At 42.3% G+C, this 11,564-nt stretch overlaps 2 protein-coding genes across 2 annotated transcripts; both read right to left on the bottom strand.

The window, feature by feature from the left end:
* Positions 1-790: 790 nt before the first annotated feature.
* On the bottom strand, positions 791-1,360 carry LOC123819961 (interferon alpha-4-like). The gene has a single exon (XM_045840584.1). The coding sequence runs from the start codon at positions 1,358-1,360 to the stop codon at positions 791-793; it is 570 nt and encodes a 189-aa protein (XP_045696540.1).
* An 8,259-nt stretch (positions 1,361-9,619) lies between these two features.
* On the bottom strand, positions 9,620-10,186 carry LOC123820115 (interferon omega-2-like). The gene has a single exon (XM_045840830.1). The coding sequence runs from the start codon at positions 10,184-10,186 to the stop codon at positions 9,620-9,622; it is 567 nt and encodes a 188-aa protein (XP_045696786.1).
* Between the last annotated feature and the right edge of the window lie 1,378 nt (positions 10,187-11,564).

The following is an 11,564-nucleotide window of genomic DNA, read 5'->3' as shown; positions in this document are numbered from 1 at the left end:
ATTGTATGCCCTGGCATTCTCCACTGTAGCTGCTGGTGAGAGGATTCACTTGTTTTTTCTTCCTTCAATATTCCATTTAACATAACTGATAGTAATTTTAATTAATTGTGTTTAGGATTCTTTCCCACCAAAAAATCAAAAATACATGAGAACAGTAACTGTGTTTGTTACAATCACCTCTATATCCTGAGGGCACCACACAACCTGGCTTAGAGGAAGTCAGTAGGTACTTCTAGTTTGAATATAATGTGATGGGTAAATGAATTGTGCCATCTATGTTTTAATCAAGTTGCACAATCTGGCTTGCTGTTTCTCTTTGGGATAAGTCAATACAAAAAGTTTCCTACTGTAAAAATTTAATGCACACAGATAATTATAAATTGACTAAACATAAAGATTATATTTTATTATAATAACACAATATAAAGGGGCACGTGCTGAACATTACATGAGCCAAAAAGTCAAACTTTCCAAATACATAAATAATTGAACTTTTAAATTAATGAATGAGCGAATAAATAAATAAATAAATAAATAAATAAATAAATAATACATGCATACATACACACATACATATGTAATAAAACATCAGCATAGGCCTCTGTGAGCCACTGGTGCCTGTAAGGCTGAACAGGATTTGACTTACTATTCCCGGAAACTTTTAACAAATCGATTCCATTCATGAGACGATCAGAGCAGAAACAAAGGAAGTTTGACCTGGCAGAACAGGAGGAAGTGTGATATTATTAGGGAGGGAGAATCATGTCCATGCTGAGCCAGGTGTCCCTCCTTACTGCACAATCTCCTCCTCCTCCAAGTTTGCTGATAAAGACAAGGATCTTCTGATTTCTGCTCTGACAATCTCCCAGGCACAAGGGCTGTGCTGCTTCTCCTGCAGGTAGAGAGTGATTCTCTCGAAGTATTTCCTCACAGCCCAGATGGAGTCCTCACTCATCAGGGGAGCCTCTTCCAGCCCCACCTCCTGCGTCAGACAGGCAGCCAGGTCCCTCAGCTGCTGATCAAGTCCATTGCAGAGTTGGTCTAGGAGGGTCTTGTCCCAAGCAGCAAACACGCCCTCTGTGTTTGCTGCTTGGGGCACGCAGCTGAAGAGGTGGAAGGTCTGCATGATCATCTCATGGATGGCAGAAGTGGCTTGAGCCTTCTGGAACTGGTTGCCACTGAACGCCTCCAGGGGGAACCCAAAGTCCTTTCTGTCCTTCAGGCAGAAGAAAGGGGTGATCCTTCTCATTTGTCCCAGGAGCTCCAGGCTGTGGGTGTGAGGCAGGTCACAGCCCAGAGAGCAGATGGAGTTGCAGCTGAGAGCCACCAGGGCCACCAGGAAGGAAAAGGGCAGGGCCATTGGGGACCTTGCAGATGCTGCTGGCCTGGCTGAGCTGGGGGACTGAATCTTGTTCTCTAGGCTCTGTAAGGTCCAACTTTGTGCCGGTGTCTTATATAGGGAACATAGGACTTTTCAATTTCTGAATGTTTCCTTTCCTTTCCACTTCTGCTTTTGCTTTCCTTTATGTACTTTCTACATGCATTTTGATCAATATTTCTCAACCATATTTTTTTCACTATTGCCACCTGTCCACAGGGACTTTCAGATGTTTTTCAAATTGAAGCCCCCAAGAAAACGATAAACGCAGATCTATAGTGAACATGTATTGTATATATGAGTGCAAATAGTAATGTACTATATTTATACCTGTGTTTTATAAATAAAAGAAGAAAGTGTAAACTGAACTCATTTTATTCAGTACAGGATTAAGAATGAATAAATGCAAATTTTACACTTCAAGGTACATTTAAAATCTATTGTCATTTAATTTAATGTAGTTAAAATGTCAATGTCAATAACTTTATAACTAACTTATGCAGCAAATTTTTAAAAGATTTTATTTATTTTTAGAGAGGGGGAGCGAGGGAGGAAGAGAGGGAGAAAAACATCAATGCATGGTTGCCTTTTGCATGCCCACTGCTGGGGCCCTGGCTCACATCCCAGGCATGTACCCTGATTGGAAAGTTGAGGTGGAGACACTTTGGCTCAAAGGCCAGCACTCAATCCATTGAGCCACACCGGCCATATACAGCAAATTTTAAAGTGATATATTAATTCATATAAATAGTGATGTATCCAATTACACGTTCAAATAAAATCACCCCCCAGCTTATTTCACTTAGCATAATGCTTTCCAGTTCCATGCACACTGTTGCGAAGAGTAGGAGCTCCTTCTTTCTGCCGTGCAGTATTCCATTGAGTAAATGTATCACAGTTTGTTGATCCACTCGTTTACTGATGGGCACCTAGGCTGCTTCCAGCACTTGGCTATTGTAAACAGTGCTGCTATGAACATTGGGGTGCATAGGTTCTTTTGAATTAGTGTATAATTCAGGATTCTTAGGGTATAATCCCAGCAGTGGAATTGCTGGGTCAAAAAACACTTCCATTTTCAATTTTTTTTAGGAAATTCCATACTGTTTCCATGGTGGTTGCACCAGTCTACATTTCCAGCAACAATGCACTAGGGATTTCCTTTTCTCCACAACCTTGCCAAGTCTTGTTGTTCGTTCATTTGTTCATCATGGCTATTCTGACTGGTGGGAAGTGATATCTCATTGTGGTTTAATTCGCATCTCTCTGATGGCTAGTGATGCTAAGCATCCTTTCCTATGTCTCTGGGCCCTCTGTATGTCTGCCTTTGGGAAGTGTCTGTTGAGGTCCTGTGCCCATTTTTAAATGGATTGTTTGTCTTCCTGGAGTGGAGTCCTGTGAGTTCTTTATTTATTTTGGAGATCAAACCCTTGTCCGAGATATCATTGGCAAGTATATTTTCCCATACATTTGGTTCCCTTTTCATTTTGCTAATGTTTTCTTTAGCCTTGCAGAAGCAGTTATTTTGATGAGATGCCATTTGTTATTCTTTCTTTTATGTCTCTTGCTCTAGGGGACATAATGGTGAAAATATTGCCGTGTGGAATATCTAGATTTTCCTGTCTATGTTCTCCTCTAGGACTTCTATGGTATCACGACTTATATTCAAGTCTTTTAACCATCTTGAGTTTATTTTTATTTATAGTGTCAGTTGGTTTCATTTTTTGCATGTAGCTGTCTAGATGTCCCAGCACTATTTTTTGGAAGAGGCTGTTTTCACTCCATTGTATGCTTCTGCCCCCTTGGTTGAATATTAATTGACCATAGAGACTTAGGCTTATTTCTGGGCTGTCTATTCTGTTCCAGTGATCTTTGTGTCTGTTCTTATGCCAGTACCAGGCTGTTTTGATTACAGTGGCCTTGTAACACAGTTTGATGTCAGGTATGGTGATCCCTCCTACTTTGTTCTTCTTCCTCAAAATTGCTGAGGCTATTCAGAGTTATTTATGGTTCCATATAAAAAAATTTTAAAAATTAAATAACACTTTAAAATAATACCCATGTATAGATATATTTTACATCATAAAAACCAGTGAACACTGTTTTAAAATTATTTTCTTAATATTTATATTTAACTTTTAATATTGATTCATATCAAGAAATAATTTTTAACTTCACCAGCTGCTATATATATGTTTATATATTGTCAACATTTTACCTGTTTAGCATTTGACATAATTTGTTGAATAACTTTAGGAGCACTAAATAACACAACTATTTGCATTTAATTTCAAAGCCCACATCACACTGAGACTCCAGCCTAAGCAACATCCACAAGACGGTCGACGGCAGCTCGAGAGTGAGCAAAGGCTAGGCCACCTCTCACAATATCACTGTGAGATCCAGTGAGGTATGGGAGGAAAGTCCTCCAAGGAGCCCTCAGGTCACCATAGGTCCGTGGTGCTGATCTGGCATGCGTTTTGTGTTTCCTCCCTCAACTCAAGGCCAATCCTTCCAATGTGATATACAAGAGACTTCAAAGAGAAGAGTGAACACTGAGAAATAGAATTTCTTGGATAAAGTTGAGTTCTGGAGCACCGAAAACCAGTGTAATACCTATGATTTGTTCACACTCATAAGAACTAATTTTTGCACACCTTTGGAGGTAATATTACCCACAATGAGAATATATGATTTAAACATCAATTTGAATCCTTCTCTGTATTTTTGTGTGACTTTTCAAAATACTCAAAGGACTTTCAGAGTTTCCCATCAAGTCTCTTATTCTCCAGCAAAAGGAAACTGTCTATGGAAGCAATGAAACTCAATTATTATTAACTATGCCTGTGTAAAGAATTAACATTCAGATTTGACCCTAAACTCTCTTTGTTTTGCATAAGAAGTTATGTTGTCTCAGCCCTCCAGATTCTTACCCTTTAAAAGGTAGGTAGAGCCCTGGCAGGTGTGGCTCAGTGGATTGAGTGCTGGCCTGTGAATCAAAGGGTTGTTGGTTCGATTACCAATCAGAGCACATGCCTGGGTAGTGAGCCAGGTCGCCAGTAAGGGGGCACACAAGAGGCAACCCCCACACTGGTGTCGGTTTCCCTCTTTTTCCCTCCCTTCCTCTCGCTAAAAAACAAATAAATAAATAACTAGTCTTTTAAAAAATAAATGGTAGGTAGGACGTCCTTGGTAAATCAGCTCTCTAGTAACTAGGCTCTCTTATTTTCTGTGTTATGCTGGGCACCAAGCCCAGTGTGATCACTGCTAAAGTAATTTTTACTGAAGCAGTTTCTCACATATTTTCCACATACTGGAAGGCATTCATGAATGACCAGGTTATTTTGCTTCATTATGGAGACATTTTACTAGGATTATAATAGACAATGGCTAATATTTTCACTCTCTAATGTTTCCACTCTACTCATACTGGTGTCAATAACATCTACTGAGTTTACTGCTAAAATCCCTAGGATTTTTTTTAAAGGTGCACACACTCTGGACATTGAACTTGCAAGAGCAACAGCATATTTTCAGCCTTTGCCTAGCATTATGTTAAACTCACATGTATGCACGCCTTAAATTCTCACTTGCTCTCTGCTTCCTCATGGTAGAAAAATAAGTAGGCTGGTGTCACATAGAGAACCATAAATCTAAATTCAAGCTCTCCCCTGCTTCACACAGCTCACAGCATCAAACAATTTACCACACTACTGTTTGGTGGATCTTTACTGAAGCGGCAATGATGTATCATCATGATGAGCTTTTTGGAGATCCCTCACAAACACTGATGAGTGATCACAGGCTTTCGGGTTCCCCCATGCATTTCTGGGGGATAGTGTCTCCATTTCAGTTGGAACTCTAACATTTGGCATGTAATAGTTGGAGCACAACTTCAGGTCAAAAGGCAAGAGTTTGGATACTGATCCTTCACCTGCTGTGTTGTATCCTACCCTGCTCATTTTTCTTTATTTTCTAAATATGGCTGTATTCCCTCTTCTACACGCCAGGCATGTAGACTTTAATTGCCTGCTGTGGTCTGAATGTTTACGTTCCCCGGAGAACTCCTATGTTGAAGTCCTAACCCCCAAAGTGATGGTGTAATGTGGTGGAGCCTTTGGGGAATACTTAGGGCATGAGGGTAAAGTCCACTTTAGTGGAACAAGTGCCCTCATAAAAGGGGGCCTGAGGTAGACCCCTCCTGGTTCTGCCTTGTGAGGATACAAGCAGAGATCAGCAGTGTGTGCCAAGAAGCAGGCTCTCTTCAGAGCCCAACCTTCCTGATACCCCGATTTGAATTTCAGCTTCTAGAACTATGAGCAAAACATTTCTATTCTTTACAAGCTACTTAGTCTATGCTACTTTGTTAAAGGAGTCCAAATGGACTACGATGTGTCCTGACCTATTTTCTTTTGGGAACACCTCCCAGGATTTTGTGAAATGCCTAAGGAGAGAAAAGTCATTTCACACAACCTTGTCTGCTAGGTGTCCATCCCAGTCCCTACAGTTCAGGAGCTCGATCAATACTCACAAAAGGAACAATCATCGTACTAGTGGGAAAACAAATAATACCAACATATACTACCCAAATATGAACTGAGAGAACAATAGAGCTAAAGGTACTTTATAAATATTTCACAGTTCTACAAGAAAAGTTATAGTTGAATATTGTTTGAGGTACTATTTTAAAAAACTTGTTTGTTTCCAGAAAAATATATTCTTCAAGTATGTATTTTCAATATTTATAACATCAAAATGAGAATCATGGGCCTGGTCATAAATGGAAGACTCACTCTCCACTTTTATTTCAGTGATTCTCAAGTTGCTCTTAAAGACTTTGTTTTCCAAATTATTTCTCAAAGGCGGTATGGGGGCCAGTCATGCAAAGGTGACAGAATAAGGAACAGACCAGATTTGAGCACAAAATAGACTAGGAGCCATTCTTTTTCACTCCTCTTCATAGAACAGGAAGAACCTGAGGCCAAGCAGGGTGGAAAGAGCTGTAGTCTCCTCTCTCCTGCAGGCCTGGCTCAGTGCTCAGCATGTGGGTGATGCTACACTTGGACGAAGTCCACACAGCCCATGTCCCCGGACTTAATATGTAGATGCTACTCCAACTATAAACTTCCCTGGAGAACAGGGAGCCTGGGGACTGAACTGCCCTTGTCCTGTGGATTTATGACCTATGTTCTATGAAAATAAAGCAGTTAGAGAAGGAGCAAGGCACAAGGTGAACAGGGCAGAGTCTGTGTGTGAATTCAGGGCTCCAGTAGGTGTGATTTGTGGGCACTTGATCTGTCCTGACAACACAGAACCAACCTGAGGGAGGGGGTCATGGTGAGCCTACAACTCACAAGATATCACCTTATATAGACATTGTGGGTGTTCTTAATTGCCAAAAAGTTGTATAGAAACCCTGTACTATTCCCTTCTTGAAGAAGGGAAGCATTTGTGACCAAAACAAAACTTACTTTAAATTCTTTAAACTCTCACCTGATGTTCCATGGAATGTTCACACATGGTTTTAAGTCAGGGTGAAATGATAACCCAATTCTGACCACCTGGGGTGACAGAGATATAGCTTAACCAATCCACTGGGCTACACAGTATTTTATTTCAGATCCTTGTGATGGTTAATTTTATGTGTCAGTTTGACTGGACTGTGAGGCGCCCAGATACTTGTAAAGAACATTCTGAGTGTGTCTGGAAGTGTGTTCTGGGGCGAGATTGACACTTAAATTGGTGGACTGGGTACAGGGGCTCGTGCTCCCTGACATGAGTAGCCTGGATCGAACCAGTCTTCAGGCCTGAAGAAAGCAAAAAGGCTGACCATTGAGTATCAAAATGACAAAATACAATTAACTTCAATTGCCTGCAACCAGACTTCCAGCAAAGCAGAGGAGGAGGGGCCCTAGAATAGAGAGAGAACGCACACGGACTGCTCTGGCAGAGCCTTAAGTGAGAACAGTTCGGGGTCGATGGCCAACCTTCACCTTTGCACAGCCAGCCACATGATCATTCTCCTATTTTCTTTACCCCAGGTGTCATCACTCAGTTTCTGAACACTCAGGTGGGATCACACCCACGAACTCACAGGAGACTCACTTTACATAAGACCACTGAATTCCTAATTCCATCTGGCAAACGGAGGGATGGTGGTTTTTTCAATGTGCACTTCCTAGGATCAATGGAAAACAATTCAGAAATGTGAATTACCTCAATAACATTAATACTCAAGATGGTAGAGCTGGGAATTACAGCAATAATAAAAATGACAGTACTGATCCCTACCGTGGTCTAGGTACAATGCTAAACAGGTTAATTAATAATCACAACCCATCCCCTGAACACTCCTTTGAGTACAAGCGTCTTAAAAACAGGGGTTTGTCACACACTTTGATGTGCCAGTCTTGTTCTACTCACTTCACTACACGCAAACCTACAAAATGAGGAGATGTCATTTCTTTCATTATCCCCATGTAGAGAAAAAAAGAAAACAGAGCCACGGGGACATTAACTTTCACCAGGTCAGAGCAACATTTTAGAAACTAGGCCTTCTGACACCACAGTCTGTGCTCTTACCATTCTCCCAAGTGCACTGTTCACAAGAAGCAAAGAGGCTGCTGAGAAACTGAACGTCCTTTCTCCAAGACAGTCTTTGTGATGATTAATTATATGTGTCAGCGTGGCTGGGTCAACAACCAGCCCTTCTGAAATCCCCTTTAAAATGTAGCTGAAGGCAGAGAAGCCTAAGTGTAGCAGCCCCCGGGGTCACAGTTCATAGCAGCAGACCTTCAACTTGGCCTAGCAACACATTTGTAACTTAAGTGTAGCAGACTTCACATCCATTTAGTTTGGAAAGCAAGAGCCCCGTGTACCAGAATTCCCCATACATATAGTGTATCATCTACAGCACCCCATGTACAAGGGATCACAATACGTGAAAGGAACTAGGCAATCAAAGGAAGACACAGACAAGTCCAGAATAACCAAGCTTTCCTCCTTCTGCTAATCTGGTCCATGAGGAAGTAGTAGAATAGAGAAAGATAAAGGGCAAAAATTTATTGAAACATTTCAACTTATCGAAAGGCAAACTACAAAGCACTGGCTAGGCCATCTGAGGCCAAGGTTCAAGAAATCCTCCCACATTGACATCTCTCCCTGCTGTCTGAGAAATTCTCACACCACACACACACACATGCACACACACAAACACACAGTAAACCTAAATCAGCTGATTCCTTTGAAATCAGCGCCTATTTCTTCACAGTAACAATGGCCTTCACTCAGGGCCCCCAAATATACATGAGGACACTCAGAGAAACAGACCTGACTACAACAGTCTTGAAAGACAGAGCTTCCACTCACTGTTTACTCCACCCCCCTGGCTTTGTACTCTGAGTAGAAACCTTGAAGCTCAAACCACCAAGAACCACAGCAGGTGTGTGGGTGGGCACTGAGGTGAGGGGCACAGGGACAGTATACGGGAGTGAATGCAATCAGCGAAGTAGGACCGGGGAGAGGGTGGGAGCAAGAGTACCGGGTGCCAGGATCAGACAATAAACACGTGTAGCTTTCCCACTTCACTCTACATGACTCCTCTCAGATATTTCTACCCACCACTCCTTGCTGTCTAAATATAATTCGGATAAAACTAAGACATGAGTTTTACAGACCACATTCCATATTTTCCAGGAATCTTCTCAAGTTCATGGATTTCCACCTTTTGATAGGCATTTCATGACTAGCTCAGGAACTGTTCTATACGACTTAATTAGGCAGGTACCATTCTGAAACAAATTTACAGAGAAAAGTATGTACTTATATTTTCAGACTAAAAGAAGACAAGATGTTTTCTTTTACAAGAATTTAATTACAAAGGAAATGAAAATTCAATAACATAAAGAAGTAAGCATGTTTTTTAAAGTCTAGTACAAGGGAAAGGCAAATATTGGTTACATAAATACAAAATAATGGTAAGACAAAAGAATACATAAATAATAGGTACACAAAATACACATAAATAAATAACATCAGATGATCACCACTCCAAAACTCATGTCCCAGGAGCTGAATTTTTGTAACATGATCTTGCCTAACACTCTGACAAAATGTGCTCAGTTAACATCAATACATTCTGTGACTGAAGCAGAAAGAAGAGCCTTTCCCCGTGACCTGAGTCCTATGTGCAGGGGAGATCAGGCACATTCATCCGTGACACCTGGATGAAGGTGACCACAGGTCTCAGTCCATGTTACTTAACCTTTCTTGCAAGGTTCTTATGGAAGACAAGGATCTCATGATTTCCACTCGGACAACCTCCCAGGCACAGTCACTGTACTGCTTCTTTTCCAAGTAGCGAAAAAGGTACTCGAAGTACCTCACATCCAGTGTAGGTCCCTGGGATGGCAAGGCAGTTCCTCCCTCTCCCATCTCCTGCAGCAAACAGGGCTCCAGGTCTTCCAGTTGCTGATAGAGTCCCATGCGCAGCTGGTTCAGGAGGGTGGTGTTCCAGGCAGCAGAGGCGTGCTCTGTGAGCAAGAGGTCGGAGATGTCCTGGAGCATCCCGTGGAGGACAGAGATGGCCTGGGCCTCCTGGACCTGGCTGCCATTTACCATTTTGCGGGGGAATCTGAAGTCTTTTTTGTCCTTCAGACAGGGCAAAGTGGAGATTCTCTGCATTTGCCTCAAAAGCACCAAGTTCTCCTTGCTGAGCAGGATGTGGTTCTGAGGTAGGACACAGCCCAGAGCTCCACTGGGGCCACAGCTGAACACCACCAGAACAGTGAGCAGAGACAGCGGGAGGGCCATGGGATCAGGAGGGGCTGCTGGCCTTGCTGAACTGGACGTCTGATGAACAACCTTGGACCCTAATTAGCCTATGACCTTCTCTCTAAGCACGGCCATTAAATAGGGAGACACCATAATTTTCATTTTCTAAACATTTCTTTACACTTTTACTTCCTTTTTTTTGTTTTCATTCATGAGTTCTCCACGTGGGCTAAGAAGATGTCATCAATCTACAAGGTTAATTTTGTGGTTTTAATTTTCCCTCCTAACTTGAGGTGTGTTGCCCTGACCAGTGTGGCTCAGTTGGTCGGGTGTCGTTCCACAGAATGAGCGGTTGCCAGTTCCATTCTGGTCAGGACACACTCCTAAGCTGAGGGTTTAGTTCTGCCCAGACACACAAGAGAGGCAACCAACTGATGTGTTCCTCTTGCTTTGATTTTTCTCTCTCTTTCTCCCACCCTTCCACTGTCCCTAAAAAAATAAAAAAGTAAATAAAATCTTCCATAAAATTTAAAAAAAGGAAAACTTGAGATGTGTCAAGTCAAATGGAGACTTATCAGTCTAATGAGAAACCTCACTGTCCTAAACTCAGAAGTGTATCTAGGTGTGTAAATGCACATGCACATTCAGACACTTTTTAAATACACGAATATTGCTCTTCTCTGTATTACAGACAAAATTTGGCCTGGAATCTGGGAAACACTTTTGCCCTCCTTACTTCACATAGGCAGCCAGGCTCCCTCTGCCCTGCGTGTCTGTGTTTTTGTGAGGTACTCACCAGGCCATGTCTGGCAAATGAGCTCTTTAGAACCAAGGATGGAGTTTTTTTTACAGTTTCATTCACAGCAAAGGCCGAGGTTTTTCAGGGAATGAGTTCCTGGGGTGTTTCCCTACCTTTCAGACACATTCATGCAGGAATTCTATAGATGTGCCATTTCTTTCCAACATCTTGAAACTGGTTGTCAGTGTTCCCCGGGCTGTGCCCATACCCGCCAGCAGGAATCCTGGCCCTTTTCTGGTGCGTGTTGGTGGGGAGTCCCCCCCCACATCCTGGTGACCGAGTTTTCCGAAGCACCACCTCATTCTGGAGGGAGATATTGGCTCTAGACATCTTTTTCCTCTGGAATGACACAGTGTTCTCAACCCAAATCTCCTGGACTCCCTCCCTGAGGGCAGGCTGACCACATCTTGGGGTCTTTAGAATTCCCCTGCTGTGGAGGGGAATTCTAAAGTCTTGCCCTTCCCCCTGGAGTGTCTGTGTGAAGGACCCTGGTTCTCAGTGGTGACCTCCTGTTCCCCTGAGCCATGACCCGGGTGTCGGTGGTGTCCATAGCCCTCAAGCTGATAGACAAGTTTAGTTTGTCTAAGTAGGTGGATGAGTTAGTGAGCGAGTTGCAAT

This window comes from Phyllostomus hastatus, unplaced genomic scaffold (assembly GCF_019186645.2).
Source record: "Phyllostomus hastatus isolate PE091 unplaced genomic scaffold, TTU_PhHast_1.1 phas_contig_34, whole genome shotgun sequence".
NCBI lineage: Eukaryota > Metazoa > Chordata > Mammalia > Chiroptera > Phyllostomidae > Phyllostomus > Phyllostomus hastatus.
This window is presented reverse-complemented; position numbering and strand designations above follow the sequence as displayed.